The sequence below is a fragment of the Sphaerodactylus townsendi genome, linkage group LG05 (genome assembly GCF_021028975.2).
Source record: "Sphaerodactylus townsendi isolate TG3544 linkage group LG05, MPM_Stown_v2.3, whole genome shotgun sequence".
Lineage (NCBI taxonomy): Eukaryota > Metazoa > Chordata > Lepidosauria > Squamata > Sphaerodactylidae > Sphaerodactylus > Sphaerodactylus townsendi.
In genome coordinates, this window is record NC_059429.1 from 17138517 (window position 1) to 17158580 (window position 20064).

The 20064-nt window shown below is 59.0% G+C and overlaps 1 protein-coding gene across 1 annotated transcript in view; it reads right to left on the bottom strand.

The window, feature by feature from the left end:
* The window catches only part of LOC125432355 (dimethylaniline monooxygenase [N-oxide-forming] 1-like), a 103094-nt gene extending 83340 nt beyond the window's left edge, over window positions 1–19754 (bottom strand). The window contains 3 exon segments of the mRNA XM_048495803.1: window positions 8806–8994; window positions 11052–11188; window positions 19630–19754. Coding sequence (XP_048351760.1) covers window positions 8806–8994; window positions 11052–11183 — 321 coding nt within the window. The 5' untranslated portion in view covers window positions 11184–11188; window positions 19630–19754.
* Between the last annotated feature and the right edge of the window lie 310 nt (window positions 19755–20064).

The window sequence follows — 20064 nt, forward strand, 5'->3', positions numbered from 1 at the left end:
CCCCCCCCCCCCACCCCCCCCCCCCCCCACCCCCCCCCCCCCCCACCCCCCCCCCCCCCCACCCCCCCCCCCCCCCACCCCCCCCCCCCCCCACCCCCCCCCCCCCCCACCCCCCCCCCCCCCCACCCCCCCCCCCCCCCACCCCCCCCCCCCCCCACCCCCCCCCCCCCCCACCCCCCCCCCCCCCCACCCCCCCCCCCCCCCACCCCCCCCCCCCCCCACCCCCCCCCCCCCCCACCCCCCCCCCCCCCCACCCCCCCCCCCCCCCACCCCCCCCCCCCCCCACCCCCCCCCCCCCCCACCCCCCCCCCCCCCCACCCCCCCCCCCCCCCACCCCCCCCCCCCCCCACCCCCCCCCCCCCCCACCCCCCCCCCCCCCCACCCCCCCCCCCCCCCACCCCCCCCCCCCCCCACCCCCCCCCCCCCCCACCCCCCCCCCCCCCCACCCCCCCCCCCCCCCACCCCCCCCCCCCCCCACCCCCCCCCCCCCCCACCCCCCCCCCCCCCCACCCCCCCCCCCCCCCACCCCCCCCCCCCCCCACCCCCCCCCCCCCCCACCCCCCCCCCCCCCCACCCCCCCCCCCCCCCACCCCCCCCCCCCCCCACCCCCCCCCCCCCCCACCCCCCCCCCCCCCCACCCCCCCCCCCCCCCACCCCCCCCCCCCCCCACCCCCCCCCCCCCCCACCCCCCCCCCCCCCCACCCCCCCCCCCCCCCACCCCCCCCCCCCCCCACCCCCCCCCCCCCCCACCCCCCCCCCCCCCCACCCCCCCCCCCCCCCACCCCCCCCCCCCCCCACCCCCCCCCCCCCCCACCCCCCCCCCCCCCCACCCCCCCCCCCCCCCACCCCCCCCCCCCCCCACCCCCCCCCCCCCCCACCCCCCCCCCCCCCCACCCCCCCCCCCCCCCACCCCCCCCCCCCCCCACCCCCCCCCCCCCCCACCCCCCCCCCCCCCCACCCCCCCCCCCCCCCACCCCCCCCCCCCCCCACCCCCCCCCCCCCCCACCCCCCCCCCCCCCCACCCCCCCCCCCCCCCACCCCCCCCCCCCCCCACCCCCCCCCCCCCCCACCCCCCCCCCCCCCCACCCCCCCCCCCCCCCACCCCCCCCCCCCCCCACCCCCCCCCCCCCCCACCCCCCCCCCCCCCCACCCCCCCCCCCCCCCACCCCCCCCCCCCCCCACCCCCCCCCCCCCCCACCCCCCCCCCCCCCCACCCCCCCCCCCCCCCACCCCCCCCCCCCCCCACCCCCCCCCCCCCCCACCCCCCCCCCCCCCCACCCCCCCCCCCCCCCACCCCCCCCCCCCCCCACCCCCCCCCCCCCCCACCCCCCCCCCCCCCCACCCCCCCCCCCCCCCACCCCCCCCCCCCCCCACCCCCCCCCCCCCCCACCCCCCCCCCCCCCCACCCCCCCCCCCCCCCACCCCCCCCCCCCCCCACCCCCCCCCCCCCCCACCCCCCCCCCCCCCCACCCCCCCCCCCCCCCACCCCCCCCCCCCCCCACCCCCCCCCCCCCCCACCCCCCCCCCCCCCCACCCCCCCCCCCCCCCACCCCCCCCCCCCCCCACCCCCCCCCCCCCCCACCCCCCCCCCCCCCCACCCCCCCCCCCCCCCACCCCCCCCCCCCCCCACCCCCCCCCCCCCCCACCCCCCCCCCCCCCCACCCCCCCCCCCCCCCACCCCCCCCCCCCCCCACCCCCCCCCCCCCCCACCCCCCCCCCCCCCCACCCCCCCCCCCCCCCACCCCCCCCCCCCCCCACCCCCCCCCCCCCCCACCCCCCCCCCCCCCCACCCCCCCCCCCCCCCACCCCCCCCCCCCCCCACCCCCCCCCCCCCCCACCCCCCCCCCCCCCCACCCCCCCCCCCCCCCACCCCCCCCCCCCCCCACCCCCCCCCCCCCCCACCCCCCCCCCCCCCCACCCCCCCCCCCCCCCACCCCCCCCCCCCCCCACCCCCCCCCCCCCCCACCCCCCCCCCCCCCCACCCCCCCCCCCCCCCACCCCCCCCCCCCCCCACCCCCCCCCCCCCCCACCCCCCCCCCCCCCCACCCCCCCCCCCCCCCACCCCCCCCCCCCCCCACCCCCCCCCCCCCCCACCCCCCCCCCCCCCCACCCCCCCCCCCCCCCACCCCCCCCCCCCCCCACCCCCCCCCCCCCCCACCCCCCCCCCCCCCCACCCCCCCCCCCCCCCACCCCCCCCCCCCCCCACCCCCCCCCCCCCCCACCCCCCCCCCCCCCCACCCCCCCCCCCCCCCACCCCCCCCCCCCCCCACCCCCCCCCCCCCCCACCCCCCCCCCCCCCCACCCCCCCCCCCCCCCACCCCCCCCCCCCCCCACCCCCCCCCCCCCCCACCCCCCCCCCCCCCCACCCCCCCCCCCCCCCACCCCCCCCCCCCCCCACCCCCCCCCCCCCCCACCCCCCCCCCCCCCCACCCCCCCCCCCCCCCACCCCCCCCCCCCCCCACCCCCCCCCCCCCCCACCCCCCCCCCCCCCCACCCCCCCCCCCCCCCACCCCCCCCCCCCCCCACCCCCCCCCCCCCCCACCCCCCCCCCCCCCCACCCCCCCCCCCCCCCACCCCCCCCCCCCCCCACCCCCCCCCCCCCCCACCCCCCCCCCCCCCCACCCCCCCCCCCCCCCACCCCCCCCCCCCCCCACCCCCCCCCCCCCCCACCCCCCCCCCCCCCCACCCCCCCCCCCCCCCACCCCCCCCCCCCCCCACCCCCCCCCCCCCCCACCCCCCCCCCCCCCCACCCCCCCCCCCCCCCACCCCCCCCCCCCCCCACCCCCCCCCCCCCCCACCCCCCCCCCCCCCCACCCCCCCCCCCCCCCACCCCCCCCCCCCCCCACCCCCCCCCCCCCCCACCCCCCCCCCCCCCCACCCCCCCCCCCCCCCACCCCCCCCCCCCCCCACCCCCCCCCCCCCCCACCCCCCCCCCCCCCCACCCCCCCCCCCCCCCACCCCCCCCCCCCCCCACCCCCCCCCCCCCCCACCCCCCCCCCCCCCCACCCCCCCCCCCCCCCACCCCCCCCCCCCCCCACCCCCCCCCCCCCCCACCCCCCCCCCCCCCCACCCCCCCCCCCCCCCACCCCCCCCCCCCCCCACCCCCCCCCCCCCCCACCCCCCCCCCCCCCCACCCCCCCCCCCCCCCACCCCCCCCCCCCCCCACCCCCCCCCCCCCCCACCCCCCCCCCCCCCCACCCCCCCCCCCCCCCACCCCCCCCCCCCCCCACCCCCCCCCCCCCCCACCCCCCCCCCCCCCCACCCCCCCCCCCCCCCACCCCCCCCCCCCCCCACCCCCCCCCCCCCCCACCCCCCCCCCCCCCCACCCCCCCCCCCCCCCACCCCCCCCCCCCCCCACCCCCCCCCCCCCCCACCCCCCCCCCCCCCCACCCCCCCCCCCCCCCACCCCCCCCCCCCCCCACCCCCCCCCCCCCCCACCCCCCCCCCCCCCCACCCCCCCCCCCCCCCACCCCCCCCCCCCCCCACCCCCCCCCCCCCCCACCCCCCCCCCCCCCCACCCCCCCCCCCCCCCACCCCCCCCCCCCCCCACCCCCCCCCCCCCCCACCCCCCCCCCCCCCCACCCCCCCCCCCCCCCACCCCCCCCCCCCCCCACCCCCCCCCCCCCCCACCCCCCCCCCCCCCCACCCCCCCCCCCCCCCACCCCCCCCCCCCCCCACCCCCCCCCCCCCCCACCCCCCCCCCCCCCCACCCCCCCCCCCCCCCACCCCCCCCCCCCCCCACCCCCCCCCCCCCCCACCCCCCCCCCCCCCCACCCCCCCCCCCCCCCACCCCCCCCCCCCCCCACCCCCCCCCCCCCCCACCCCCCCCCCCCCCCACCCCCCCCCCCCCCCACCCCCCCCCCCCCCCACCCCCCCCCCCCCCCACCCCCCCCCCCCCCCACCCCCCCCCCCCCCCACCCCCCCCCCCCCCCACCCCCCCCCCCCCCCACCCCCCCCCCCCCCCACCCCCCCCCCCCCCCACCCCCCCCCCCCCCCACCCCCCCCCCCCCCCACCCCCCCCCCCCCCCACCCCCCCCCCCCCCCACCCCCCCCCCCCCCCACCCCCCCCCCCCCCCACCCCCCCCCCCCCCCACCCCCCCCCCCCCCCACCCCCCCCCCCCCCCACCCCCCCCCCCCCCCACCCCCCCCCCCCCCCACCCCCCCCCCCCCCCACCCCCCCCCCCCCCCACCCCCCCCCCCCCCCACCCCCCCCCCCCCCCACCCCCCCCCCCCCCCACCCCCCCCCCCCCCCACCCCCCCCCCCCCCCACCCCCCCCCCCCCCCACCCCCCCCCCCCCCCACCCCCCCCCCCCCCCACCCCCCCCCCCCCCCACCCCCCCCCCCCCCCACCCCCCCCCCCCCCCACCCCCCCCCCCCCCCACCCCCCCCCCCCCCCACCCCCCCCCCCCCCCACCCCCCCCCCCCCCCACCCCCCCCCCCCCCCACCCCCCCCCCCCCCCACCCCCCCCCCCCCCCACCCCCCCCCCCCCCCACCCCCCCCCCCCCCCACCCCCCCCCCCCCCCACCCCCCCCCCCCCCCACCCCCCCCCCCCCCCACCCCCCCCCCCCCCCACCCCCCCCCCCCCCCACCCCCCCCCCCCCCCACCCCCCCCCCCCCCCACCCCCCCCCCCCCCCACCCCCCCCCCCCCCCACCCCCCCCCCCCCCCACCCCCCCCCCCCCCCACCCCCCCCCCCCCCCACCCCCCCCCCCCCCCACCCCCCCCCCCCCCCACCCCCCCCCCCCCCCACCCCCCCCCCCCCCCACCCCCCCCCCCCCCCACCCCCCCCCCCCCCCACCCCCCCCCCCCCCCACCCCCCCCCCCCCCCACCCCCCCCCCCCCCCACCCCCCCCCCCCCCCACCCCCCCCCCCCCCCACCCCCCCCCCCCCCCACCCCCCCCCCCCCCCACCCCCCCCCCCCCCCACCCCCCCCCCCCCCCACCCCCCCCCCCCCCCACCCCCCCCCCCCCCCACCCCCCCCCCCCCCCACCCCCCCCCCCCCCCACCCCCCCCCCCCCCCACCCCCCCCCCCCCCCACCCCCCCCCCCCCCCACCCCCCCCCCCCCCCACCCCCCCCCCCCCCCACCCCCCCCCCCCCCCACCCCCCCCCCCCCCCACCCCCCCCCCCCCCCACCCCCCCCCCCCCCCACCCCCCCCCCCCCCCACCCCCCCCCCCCCCCACCCCCCCCCCCCCCCACCCCCCCCCCCCCCCACCCCCCCCCCCCCCCACCCCCCCCCCCCCCCACCCCCCCCCCCCCCCACCCCCCCCCCCCCCCACCCCCCCCCCCCCCCACCCCCCCCCCCCCCCACCCCCCCCCCCCCCCACCCCCCCCCCCCCCCACCCCCCCCCCCCCCCACCCCCCCCCCCCCCCACCCCCCCCCCCCCCCACCCCCCCCCCCCCCCACCCCCCCCCCCCCCCACCCCCCCCCCCCCCCACCCCCCCCCCCCCCCACCCCCCCCCCCCCCCACCCCCCCCCCCCCCCACCCCCCCCCCCCCCCACCCCCCCCCCCCCCCACCCCCCCCCCCCCCCACCCCCCCCCCCCCCCACCCCCCCCCCCCCCCACCCCCCCCCCCCCCCACCCCCCCCCCCCCCCACCCCCCCCCCCCCCCACCCCCCCCCCCCCCCACCCCCCCCCCCCCCCACCCCCCCCCCCCCCCACCCCCCCCCCCCCCCACCCCCCCCCCCCCCCACCCCCCCCCCCCCCCACCCCCCCCCCCCCCCACCCCCCCCCCCCCCCACCCCCCCCCCCCCCCACCCCCCCCCCCCCCCACCCCCCCCCCCCCCCACCCCCCCCCCCCCCCACCCCCCCCCCCCCCCACCCCCCCCCCCCCCCACCCCCCCCCCCCCCCACCCCCCCCCCCCCCCACCCCCCCCCCCCCCCACCCCCCCCCCCCCCCACCCCCCCCCCCCCCCACCCCCCCCCCCCCCCACCCCCCCCCCCCCCCACCCCCCCCCCCCCCCACCCCCCCCCCCCCCCACCCCCCCCCCCCCCCACCCCCCCCCCCCCCCACCCCCCCCCCCCCCCACCCCCCCCCCCCCCCACCCCCCCCCCCCCCCACCCCCCCCCCCCCCCACCCCCCCCCCCCCCCACCCCCCCCCCCCCCCACCCCCCCCCCCCCCCACCCCCCCCCCCCCCCACCCCCCCCCCCCCCCACCCCCCCCCCCCCCCACCCCCCCCCCCCCCCACCCCCCCCCCCCCCCACCCCCCCCCCCCCCCACCCCCCCCCCCCCCCACCCCCCCCCCCCCCCACCCCCCCCCCCCCCCACCCCCCCCCCCCAGGCTGATGGGAATTGTAGTTCCTGAACATCTGGAGAGCCGCAGGTTCCCTACCCCTGCCCTAGACATTTCATTGTGGTGTCTAGTATTTTACAACACAAGCCTTTATTGACATATAAAAAGGACAAAATTTTAAAGCAAAACAAGGTTAAGAAATGCAGTTAAAATTACTAATTTCCAGTATAAAATTTGTGACAGTTTCACAAAAGAGCACATCAGAGCTGTTCAGGAGATTGGGTATCTTATAACACTCATGCCACTGAGAACATTGCAAGAAAATGGAATTCATGGATTTCATGCGTATCTTATTGTATTGAGGGCATACAAACAAAGAATGGTCAAGTGTTTTCAACCGTAGTCCTATCACATGAACAAACTCTGTTAGAACGTTCCATATTCTTAAATCTTCCCTCCAGCAGAGCTGATGGCAGCACATTACATCTTGCAGTGGCCAAGGCTCTCCTCTGGGTGGGATTAATCAGCGGACGAAGATATGTCTACCCTGTTTCCCCGAATATAAGACATCCCCTGAAAATAAGACGTAGTAGAGGTTTTACTGAAGTGCGAAATATAAGGCATCCCCCGAAAGTAAGACATAGCAAAGTTTTTGTTTGGAAGCATGCCCGTCGAACAGAACACCAGAGCATGCAGCTGTGGAGCAGAAAAATAAGATATCCCCTGAAAAAAAGACATAGCGCATCTTGGGGAGCAAAAATTAATATAAGACACTGTCTTATTTTCGGGGAAACACGGTAGTATTTTCATCAGTCATTTAGTGTATGGGCTTCTTGGTGGTTCCCAGTAGAAGTACAAAGCTTATTTAGGTGAACTGCAAAGGTACGTTTTTGTTGTTGCAACAACAACCAGGGCAACTACGTGTTTATTTATAAGCATCAGTATTTTTATTTTAGCTTTAAAAATGACACGAACATGTGAAGAATTTAAGATGAGGTTTTGGGGTAGCAATAATGAGGAAAGCATGGTCATTAAAATGTTTTCCCTGGCTTGCATTAAAATATAAAATCATGAAAGCTGAAAAATACCGGTAAGTCTGTTTCCCACACTGTAATATCCTGTTATGAACAGTTTCATCTTAAGACAACCTTGAATTCAATCAAAGGAAAACAGGGCAGTGATTTGTAAAGATGGTGGTTAAGATACAGGGCATGTGTGACAGATAACTGTTTGGGTTTTTGTTTTTTAGATTAGTATGTCTCTACCATAAGGTTTGGAATACGTCACATTCTGTCGTGTGGCATTCCTGGTGGTAAGAAACTGAGCCAACAAACGTCCGTATTCAGACCACATCCTCTACAAGATCTGAATACACATGCTGGTAAAGCCGAGAAGGTTATGCATGGCCTATCTTCTAGGACAGGCCAAATTCTGACAGTTCTTCTGGCTATGCCAGGCAGGAGCAGCAGTGGCGTAGGAGGTTAAGAGCTCGTGTATATAATCTGGAGGAACCGGGTTTGATTCCCAGCTCTGCCGCCTGAGCTGTGGAGGCTTATCTGGGGAATTCAGATTAGCCTGTACACTCCCACACACGCCAGCTGGGTGACCTTGGGCTAGTCACAGCTTCTCAGAGCTCTCTTAGCCCCACTTACCTCACAGGGTGTTTGTTGTGAGGGAGGAAGGGCAAGGAGATTGCTTTAATAAATGCTAAAGGAAGTTTGCGTGCAATCAGTAAAAAAGAATTGATCAAATAGTATTAGCTATGTCAAAACAAAAGTCAAGTAATACCTTTTGAAAAGAACAACAAAAAGGACACAAAACAGTAGGTAAACTTTTTCAGATGGTCCTAATAAAATCTATCCGATAGGATTTGTTTTTCGATTTTACTTCTGGACCAACTGTGGTATCTACTACATGCATGACAATCATACAAAATGGGCAGTTCAGTCCTAAACAGAGCCAAATGCTTCTAAGTTCACAGAAGTATAGTGGTTCAGTCACTGGGATATGAACAACACTAAATTCAGTATCCTTATTAATAAAAACAAGAACTATTTTTATAGAAGGACTTAGAAGGGTATTACTCTGCTTAGGATGACATTGAGACACTTTTCCACCTGTGACACTAAAAACTGCATTTATATGTGGAGATGACAAGGAGAATTCTGAGGACAAGGATTTTTGAGCATTATTTGAAAATCAACGACATACATATTGAGTCCCCTCTTGTCCAGCATTTTGTCCAGAAAAAAAACACACATAGGCTCATTCCGCACATGCAGAATAATGCATTTTGAAACTGCTTTCATGCTCTTTGAAGCTGTGCGGGATGGCAAAATCCACTTGCAACAGTTGTGAAAGTGGTTTGAAAACGCATTATTTTGCGTGTGCGGAGGGGGCCATAGAAAAAGATGTTAAATTCTGCGTTTTATATCAAATATAGAAACCAAGCCTTTACTGAAATAAATATCAGACAATAAACAAGGGTACGTACATCTAAAAGTAGTTGATTTTTTAAAAAATTACATTTGGGTCCAAGTTTGAGCTGATGCAAAGTCATGATTACTTACCTGGAACTGAATATACTTCCGGAGATTAAAGTGTTTTGTGTACAAATGCAGATATTCCAGGAGCTTTGCGTTGGGTAAAAAGACTGGAAAATCTTCTGGGTAGGGAAAGTCCGCGAAGGCTGACATCTCCTTACAAGTATTACTGACCATAGACTTGTAGGTGCTGGCTCTTCCCTTCTCAACATACTCCTGTCCACAAAATAGAAGCACATGAAGAACTTTTATCATGACTTATTTATTTTTCTAGGGAGATCCCTAATGGTGGGAATCAACTGGGTGTTGTGGGTTTTCTGGGAGGTGCGGCCACAGTCTGGTAGTTTTTGTTCCTAATGTGTTGCCTGCATCTATCACTGGCAGCACAGATGTGAGACATAGATGTGAGCAAAATGTGAGGGCCTAAAAGCTACCAGACCATGACCATGCAGCCCAGAAAACACACAACACTCAGAATTGTAGTTTGAAAAGAATTCCCCAGACATTCTCAGAACAAGGCAGCAGTTCATGCATTATAAGCAGCAGTGGTGGGATCTAAAAATTTTAGTAACAGGTTCCCATGGTGGTGGGATTCAAACTGTGGCGTAGCGCCAATGAGGCTGGGCGGGGCACTACTGGGGCATGGCCGGGCATTCCAGGGGTGGGGCATTCCTGGGCAGGGCTGTGGCAAGGACGCAGCCACTGCGCCGGTCCTTGGGCGGGAAACAAATGCACGCAGGCGCAGGCTGCCACGCACGCCGGTGCACCTCCTGCTAGACTGCTTCAAGTTCGGCACGCTACTGCTGAGAGGAGGGGCGTAACTAAGGCAAAAATCACATGGCAAAATCACCAACTAGTAACTCCCTCTTGGCCCACACAAATAATTAGTAACCTACTCTCGGGAACCTGTGAGAACCTGCTGGATCCCACCTCTGATAAGCAGGCATTCTTGAGTTCTGGGCCTCCAAGGCATGTGGGGGCACCATTTGGATCTGGACTGTCCATGTGAAGAGTCTACTGAAAGAGAGGAGAGATTCCTTCGTCCCAAACTATTATCCTGATCTGAAATGGCCCTTCAGAGCTAATCCTTATCCTGTTGGGAACACATAGCTATAAATTCAGTACATGGAAACTTCCCCAATAGGCAAATAGTGGCTCCCTGAATTCATTCCAGGTTGGGGGAAAAGTGTTATGGAGGTATGGATGTTTGCCTCCAGTTGAGATCCCCAGGAATCACACCTCATCTCCAGACTGCAGAGATCAGTTCCCATAGAGAAAATGGATGCTTTGGAGGGTGGACTCTATGGCACTGTACCCCACTGAGGACTGTGTCCTCCACAGGCTCCACCCCCAAATCTCCAGGCCTTTCCCAACCTGGATCTGGCAATCTTACCCCCTCCCCATCACATGATGGTGGCGAGGAGGGACTTCACAACCCTGGGGTGAGGGGAGGGGAATGAAGGCTTAACTGTGTTCTTCAGCCCTGGTCCAAATTGTACTTGAATGCTCCAGGAGTGAAAGAACTTGAGAACACATGTTTATAATGCATGAATCAACAATAGGTTTCCTAGGGAAGATGGACTAAGTGTGGAGCCAGCCAGTAGTATAGTGATCACCATTTAATAATAATAAAAACATGGAGGGAAGAAACTGTAAATAGTTATTGCTTCTGCAGTTACATGTAAGTTGGAATATACAAGTTGGGGGTCCATAAGGAATTTCATAGGGTTAGATGACAATTGTGTGAGCAGATAAAGGGGGGTGGGGTGGGGATTTCATCAGTTCCCTTCTGCAAGTTCAGCTCTGACTCCTGTGTTGTTCTTTGAAGGCTTAGCTAATGTTCCAAGGACACAAGTTGTGTCGTGACTCGGCCAACGTACTACCATGTGTACAGAACAAAAATGTTCCATCACTCAACACTGCTCCAAAGGAAGCCCCTCCCATCCCCTTGCATCAATGTGTTTATTTATTTAAAACATTTATTAGCCACCTTTCTTCCTTACAGAGCTCAAGATAAAACATACCAAATAAAACAGATTAAACACATTGAGCCAAAATTAAAATCGGCATTCCGGACTGCTACTAAATTTAACTAAATGCAGTTCTTCAGCTGCCTTCTAAAGATCGTCAATGAGGGGGTCAGGTGTACCTCCTTGCGGAGGTTGTTCCGTAACAATGGGGCTACCACTGAAAAGGCCCTCTGCTCAAATGAGATGCCTTGATTGCCACCAGGACCCAGAGATACTGTGGGTGATGCCCGACTTTCAACTCACTGTGAATCGCCACACTCCTCCGATGTCACTGGTCCTCTCAAAGCAGGTGGGCTCCAACCCCTCATCAAGGCAGCATTTGATGGAGGTCAGTCCACTCACACCTGCCCCAATGATGGCCACTCTCTTGGCCATGGTTCCTAAAGCAGAAGATGGAACACAAAGGAGGTATTTAAAGAGTGGAATGGATTTCCTGAATCCACTCCTCATGAGGGTTGGTTGATGATGAAGAAGTAGAAGGTTTAATGCCCCACTTGTTGAAAGATGGCAAGTTCTTATACCACACCTTTTTCAAAGTCTATTTTCTGAAGAACCCTTGAGTATTTGTACACTCACACAGAATGTATGGGAAGCTTTTTTTCTGCTACAAGAACGTACCTCCGCCAATGGAACAGATCCAAAAACTCCTACCCACTGTTAGCATATACAGCACCTTAATGGATTCAGTGAGCGGTACATACATCATCTCAGTAATCTTCACAATCTTTGATATCATATGTCTGAGATGGAGTGGTTGTGATTTGTCTAAGACCATCAGGTGATTTCACAAATAAAGCAAAGAGCGTCTGACCTAGGGATTTCCAGCTGATTTGATGAATGCATAGTGCAACACATTCCACTCCCTGACAGAGAGACAGAAGTCCAACCTGGGGAGTGTGTAGCAGGTGGATATTAGCTTAGGCATGTCCCACTCACACAGAGAGAAGCCCTTTCGGAAAAATTCCTGTCAGCAAACATAAGCTGCCACCAGTGCTGAGAGAAAAATGGAACTTTAAGGGGCTTTTAAGAGATAAAACAAAACTAGATTTTATTTTTACTTGCTTAACCATTTTTAAGGCACAGACTTTAGGACACGATCAGGTGCAACATGAAGTCTGTGCCTTAAGAATGGTTAAGCAAGCTGCATTAATGAGATACTGAATTATCCATTCACAGAGGATTGTTTACATCCACTGAGGAAGTAACCTATTGTCAAGATCCACTTGACCAGACAATACAAAGTATGAGTACAAAGGTCTCTTTACTGCAGGCAGAAAGACAGATCAGGAACAGCTAAAAGAAAGCTCTGCCTAACAAGCAGAGCTTTCTCCAATATAAGCAACACTTCCTTCCCCCCTCCCGTGGAAATGCAGGCACAGTTATGAGAACCGAAAGCATTTGGCCTTCATGAGGCCAGTGCCAGAAACAGTTAGATGAGGCACCTGGCTACCAGCAAGCACAAGAATTCACACAAAGCCAACGACTCCCCACCCCCACGAAAGGCAGTCTTGACACCTATGAAAACGCTTTGCTATCGCGAACGGCGTTATAGGTAGAATGGCCTTCTGCGGAATACTCCGCGTTCCAAAGAAGAAGTACAGCATCACTCTAGTTCCCGTTGCAGTCAAGATGGTTACTAAGGGAATCGTTTGAGTCATACATGTGTTGCGTACTTTTGTATAGTGGAAGGTTTGTGTTTAGTCTGTTCTAGACTATCAAGGCACCTCAATTACTTTCTCACCTCACTAAGTAAATGGTTTTGTTCAACACAGGTGTTATTGTATGGGTATAGATTGTAATAGCAATGCCAAAGTCGTCTCGAGATTGCTTTACGGAGTCCCAATTTGGATTCAAGCTATTAACCACTCTGTGAATTCTCTTCAATCCAAATTTTTTCATAAGATAACTGGACTCCCAAATTGCGTGCCCTATGCAGCCTTTTGGAGTTAGGTCAAAACTCCTATGCAGCCAAGAAACGTGCTCCCCCCTGTTTTTTTCTCTCCCATTTGAACGGGGCCACTTGGCACACTACCTGTATTGCTTAATAAACCCTGCTCAAAGGAGAGCCGTAATGCTCGCCAGGTTTAATGTTATGCCTTCTGCCTTGTTACATGGCAGATTTAATAAGCAAGAAAAGGCTAAAAGATTGTGCCCATGTAATGATGGCTCAGTTGAATCTCTGGCCCACCAATTACTACACTGTCTCAGATTCAAGGAAATCAGATCCAAGTACGTGAATCTTACTCCTTTACATTTACTCCATCTCCCCGATTTAATTAGATCACACTACTTGTTGGACAATCCTGATCCTTCTCTCTGTATGATAGTGGCAGACTTTCTCCTGGAAATTACTAAATGCCAGTAGATTTCCTTAGACCTAACATTTATTTCCTGTATTGTATATGCTTTTTAATCCATTTTTTATTATTGTTGTACTGTTGTCTATGCCAATAAAGGCTTGCTTGTTAATAGCAGTAGGACTGGCGGTGTTTTCCACATTCATAGCTGATATCTAGTACGCTCGTCCTAATCATTATTGTTAACATTTTACAGTATTCTCAGTAGCCTTGAGTGCGGAAGAGAAGCCTTTACCTTTATCGCATCTGCTCAGCGGCACATTTCATGGCACTGAAAAGTTTAAGGCCCAGGCTCGTCATTAAAAACCTCAGGTTGCTGGCTAGAATGTTTGGTTATTCTGAAATATTTCTAGTTATTGGGCTGGATCCAGCAAACCTTGGGCATAAATCAGTGGTTCTCAACCTGGGGGTCGTGACCCTTTTGGGGGTCGAACGATCCTTTCACGGGGTCGCCTAAGACTCTCTGCATCAGTGTTCTCCATCTGTAAAATGGATAAATGTTAGGGTTGGGAGTCACCACAACATGAGGAACTGTATTAAAGGGTCATGGCATTAGGAAGGTTGAGAACCACTGCCTAAGACTCTCTGCATCAGTGTTCTCCATCTGTAAAATGGATAAATGTTAGGGTTGGGAGTCACCACAACATGAGGAACTGTATGAAAGGGTCATGGCATTAGGAAGGTTGAGAACCACTGGCATAAATGGTTCTCCTGGGCCTCTCAACTGATGAACTTTCAAAGGGTGAGACATCTTCCCTGAGTCATTACATTTATTTAATTTGCATATGAACTGTTGTGCTGTGGCGAGAAAGTTTGTGATGGCTCCATAGCTTCTATGATGGGGAAAACTCTGCTATATTATCCAAACATCCCAATATGTGCCAGATACTGTCTACTATGTCAGAGATGAAAAAGAGTGCAGCCCCACCTCATTCCTGTACAAGGTTGTTTGGTGTTTTTGTGGGACACTGGTCAAGAGAATGGCATTGTGTCACACCTTTCTTGCCCTTGCCTCATTGGGAAGAACTCTTCCTGTGTGGTGAACAGGATTTATTTTTCTGCCCCTCCACCTGAAACCTGCTGGATGACCTTCAGCTAATCACAGTTCTTTCAGAACTCTCTCAGCCTCAGCTACCTCACAAGGTGTCTGCTGTGAGGAAAGGAAGGAAAAGGAGTTTGTAAGTCCCTTTGAGTCTCTTTAGAGGAAAGAAAGGAGGTATAAATCCAAACTCTCTTCCCCCCCTTTCCTTCCTTACTTTTTAGCAAAAAGTGACACATTTCTGGAATTAATTTGTATTTACTGGCCTGGCTTTATTAGAGAGAAGTGGCCTGTATAGCAACTACATGGGGCCAGCTTAAATGGAAACAATCAGTGCTTAATTTCATTGCAATATTCTCTGGAGTAATATTTGAAGGAGTAACTGTTAAGTGACTTCCCCACCCCTCCCCTGAAAAAAGCTGGGCAAAAGAAATAGGAAGGCAGATCCCATCCAAGCATTTTGTGTGTGTAAAGTGCCATCATGTTGCAATCAAGCGATGGCAACCCAGTCAGGTTATCAAGGCAAGAGACTAACATTGCTTCCTCAGACTCTGGCATTCCTTGATGGTCTCCCATCCAAGTATTAACCAGGGCTGACCTTGCTTAGTTCCAAGATCTGATGGGATCGGGCTAGCCTGGGCCATGCAAGTCAGGGATACAGACAGCTACACCTTTGCAAAACACAGTGTAAGGTAACCGAAAAGCAAGGGAGGAGATTGCCAGCACAAAAACTTTAACAATTTCATTATAAATGGGCTGGCATTTTGAGTGTCAAGAGCCTCCAGTGCAGAGGCGTAGCTACAAGGGGAACGGGGGGTACACGTTGCACTGGGTGCACCCAGTGATGGGATTCAAACATTTTAACAACAGGTTCCGATGGTGGTGGGATTCAAATAATGACTGTTAAAAAGTATTTAAAAATATTTTAATATCACTTTTTTATTTTAAATATTAAAAATATTAATACTTAATAAAATATTTTAAGTATTTAAAAAGTGATATTTAAAATTTTAACAACAGGTTCTACAGAACCTTCGGAACCCCTTGAATCCCACCTCTGGGTGCGCGCCTGGGGAGGGCAGCAAAAATTTCAGGTTTTTTTGTATTTTTTTAGTGTTTTTCAGTTTTTGGCCTGCAGGGGGCGCATTTTAGGCTAGCAGCACCAAAATTTCAGGGAGTTTTCGAGGGACTCTCCTGATGATACCACCCAAGTTAGGTGAGGTTTGGTTCAGGGGGTCCAAAGTTATGGACTCCCAAAGGGGGTGCCCCATCCCCCATTGTTTCCAATGGGAGCTAATAAGAGATGGGGCTACACTTTTTTGAGACACCTAGAACCAGGCACTGCCAGGAAGCACCTGGCTGGTATCATCAGGATGGACTGCAAAAGATGCCCTGGAAATTTTGATGCTGTTAGCCTCACTTCACCCACAGGCCTAAAACTGAAAAGCCTAAAAGCACTAAATATCAAATGAACATGGGGGTGGGGGCAGGGCAGCAAAACTCAGATTTTGCACCGGGCTCCATTTGCTCCAGTGTCTTAGCTTGGGTCCTGCCATATTTCTATATACTGAAAGCTTCCTGCTCAACCAAGCCTGGGCATGTTTGCTGGTACTAGGTAGTCTTATCTCTGCAACTGTGGGGTGGTGGTGGTGGTGGTGGAAACTGAGAGGCTCTCAACCCTCTCTCCCTGTTCTCACCATCTGTGGAATGTGTGTGTGTGTGTGTGTGTGTGTGTGTGTGTGTGTGTGTGTGTGTGTGTGTGTGGATGTGTCTACTTTACTTCTTCCCACAGAAATGTGTGCGTGTGTGTGTATGCACCTTCTTGCCAAACAGGACGGAGGTGGGTGGGATATAATCCTTTGCTTGTGTTCCGTCCTTGTGTTCCATTCTGACAACATAAGTCAGTAGCTTTCCTATGCTTGTCACCAATAAATGAGAATTCTGCTTTCACAGTATTGATTCCTTCATTGAGCTAGTCTGGCAGGGGCTGATGGGAATTGTAGTCCATGAACATCTGGAGAGCCGCAGATTGCAGACCCCTGACACAGGGGGACATATAGGGTCCAATGTTCCCGGGCTGCAGCCATTTAGTCATGTGGGGAGTGGAAAATCACCCACCCTCCTTGCCTCAGGTTCATACAAAGTTGTTTGGCTGTGGTGGGGGAGGGCGGCCACCCATACTGGCGGCCCCCGCCAGAAAACTCAGATATTGCACTGGGCTACATTTTCCCTTGATAGGCTTCTGTCTGGTGTTGTGACATTGAGGAAGGGGGGTGGGGGTTGCATAGGAAGAGAATCCATTATACCAACAGTAATGGGAAGTGAACTTCCCAAAGCAAGAGGAGGATACCAGACAAAACTGAGGCAATAGACCAGTGGCCATTTTAAATGAGAGATGGGAGGGGGTGGGAATTAAAAGTTAAACAGTGGATCCATTTAAATACTTTCATGTTAAATGCAAAACAGAAAAGTGGAACCAATGCAAAGAAATCATGAATGGAATCATGAGATTCAGTTGTAGTTCTGCGTGCAAAAATGTAAAAGATAACAGAATGCCAGACAAGAAATTTAAGGGGGCCAACAATAACTCAGACAAGAAGCCAAGATAGATCTAAACAAGGAGATAGGAAGTTTGGAAATCTTAGGCTCATTCCGCACATGCAGAATAATGCACTTTCAAACTGCTTTCAGTGCTCTTTGGAGCTGTGTGGAATAGCAAAATCCACTTGCAAACAGTTGTGAAAGTGGTTTGAAAACACATTATTTTGTGTGTGCGGAAGGGGCCTTAGCTTGTCGTGTTGCATTTTTAAGTTTATGCCTCCAGCTAAAAAAATCCCCAACCTGACTCAGCTGTTAAGGAGACATAGAGGTGGGTGTCTTCCATGTAGCGGTGGCATGCATATGTTAAACAGCATGGGAGACATGATGGATCCCTGAAACATGAATGTCACAGGACTGAGTCATGGTGCTTCACCACCTTCTAAATTCCTCCAGTCCATGCAAAAGTGGAACCAGCATAGCATGGTAGTTTCTCTCATAGCTAGTCTCTCCAGAAGAATACCATGGTCAATGGTTCTGAAAGTCAGGAAACTCAATAGGGAGATGTTTCCCAGCAAAGTTGATCAGCCAAGGTGACTAAAGTTGTTTCTGTCCCCAAACTAGGACTGAATCCAGATTACAATCAGTCTAGATAATCTGTTTCCTCCAAGAATGCCTGAAGCTGCATAGCCATCACCTGCTTGTCTCCCACCCCAAGATGCATGCTGATCACCAGGCAATAATTATTTAGGTCAGTGGGGTCCAGAGACGCCTTGTTCAGAAAGCATTCCATAACCACGTCTTTCATGGCCATTGGGATTACACCTTCCCATAGAGGGGAATTTATTACTTCCTAGACTCACTTGACCATGTCAACTGGAACTTGAGGGCCCTTTACGCAAACATATATGGACTTTTCTTGCGTGCAGGTAAGTGGTGGAGAAGTTCCATTACCGGATGTGATCCCTGATGTTTGCCTTGCTCCTGCTAAGGTTGTCAACTTTTTCAACTGCACATTTATTGGTTTGAGGCACAAATGCGAGCAGATGATCATATCTATTTCCACCGTATGAATAAATTCACCAGTTATCTTTTTCATATGCCCGAGCTGGTAAGGATGTAAGAGCACACAGAGCTTGCAATCTTGCTCATTTTTAAACAAAAAATCAAAATGATTAATATCTCACAGAAAAACAGGGAGTTACATATAACACGGGGGGCAGTGTGATATAACGATTTAGAGCAGCAGGCTCTAATCTGGGGAACCAAGTTTGATTCCCCACTCCTCCACGTGAAGGCTGCTGGGTGACTTGTGGTCATTCACAGTTCTCTCTGAACTCTCTCAGTTTACAATGAAGCAGGCAATGACAAACTACCTCCAAACATCTCTTGCCTTGAAAATCCTACAGGGTTGCCATACCATATATATAACACACAAGCAAACAAGTACAGGAAATTACAATCATTCATGTTAAACATAGAGTTTCACATCTTTCTTACCCTTATTGTCCCAAAACATTACAAATAAACTGTTATTAAATGATGACCAGAGGTGGGATCCAGCAGGTTCTCACCAGTTCCTGGGAGTGGGTTACTAATTATTTGTGTGTGCCGAGAGGGGGTTACTAATTGGGTCTGCTTTTCCATTAGAAATTCCATTAGGTCCAAAAATCATAAAGTCCTGTTGTTTCCTATGTGGCTGGTTAGCGAAGGGAGAAAACGGGATAATTCTCCCTGTTGGGCTGTTTTAAAAACATGTTTTAGAAATATGGTAAAGTTCCTTGTTTAAGGAAAGTCTCCTTCTTTCGATTTCTAGAAACAAAATTAAGTATTTGAAAGTATTAAGTATTTGACAGGCAGTCAATTAGAGGAGAAGTAGTTGTTTGTGTTGGCAGTAGACGATAGGACTTGCTATAATGAGTTTAAATTATGGACAGAAAGATACCAGCTGGAAATTAGGAACTTTTTTTTACAATAAGAGTTTTTTACAGTAACAGAGAAATTATTAATGCCCCGCCCCCGTCATGCCCGGCCATGCCCCTGTCATGCCCCGCCCAGTCCCACTGGCGCTACGCCACTGTTTGAATTCCACCATCATGGGAACCTGTTACTAAAATTTTTGGATCCCACCACTGATGATGACTATCTGATAGTTTAATATAGTCAAATATGCTACATTCCAAATGACATATAACCGGTGGTGGGATTCAAATAATTTAATAACCGGTTCCGGTGGTGGGATTCAAATAATTTAACAACTGGTTATTTACAAGTATCTTTTTAACAACCGGGGCTTTCAGGGCATATGAGAAGTAGAGGTTTGCCATTGTTTTCCTTTGCAGAGTCTTCCTTGATGGTCTCCCTGTCAGTACAGCCCCTGCTTAGCTTCCAAGATCTGACAAGATCAGGCTATACCATTCTGCCTTCTCTTGTCTGGGCTAATCATAGTTTTCTCAGAATTCTCTTAGCCTCACCTTCATCATAAGGTGCCCGTTGTGGGGCGGGGGAGAAGGGTAGATGACTGTAAGCCACTTTGAGGCTCCATTAGGTAGAGGAAAGCAGGGTATAAAAATCAATACTTCATCTTTTTCTCTCATATTCAATATAATTTCAATATCAGGGGAAAAAAACCCCAAATTTTCCATACATGTGTAATTGACCTTGTTTTAGGAGCATGACATCATCGAAAACATCCATCTTATATACACAAACTAACATATGTAGACTGAGTACAATCCTGTGATCAAAGTTTTGGGGAATGCATTATGAGGAAATACCCCCCAGCTCCACACGGACATTTAAGCAGAGACAAGCAAATTGACCATTTTTCCATTAACTTCTTTTCCCTTTCCAAGAAAGAGAGATCGGCAGTCTATTTCTCTCTTACCTCCCTTGGAAGTGTGGATGGAAACCTCGTCGGAATCTGCCCTGGCTTCCCAAGTTTGCTTAGGCAGCGCCAGATGAATTTGTTCTTAACCGAAGCAGCACAAATATTTGAGAAACGGCGGGTGGCTATGAGACAATGAAGAAGAAGGGCAGTCCTCATGCAAAGAAAACACCCCCTTTTTTGTGGGTGGCGTTATCTGAGAGAATTTTGTCAGGATGGGGAAAGGAGGCCCTTGATCACTATCCAGATCTGATATTATGACCCTGATTTTGTACTAACCCCCGAACAGAAACACCCAGGAACCTCTTGAGCTGCAATGGAAAGAGAAAACAGTCGATCATCTCGAGCTTCATTCTTCAGTAACATCTATTATTAAGTAACAGCTGTTATGTAACAGCCACAAACAGTTTTGCCGTGGCACCCGAATAACCAATA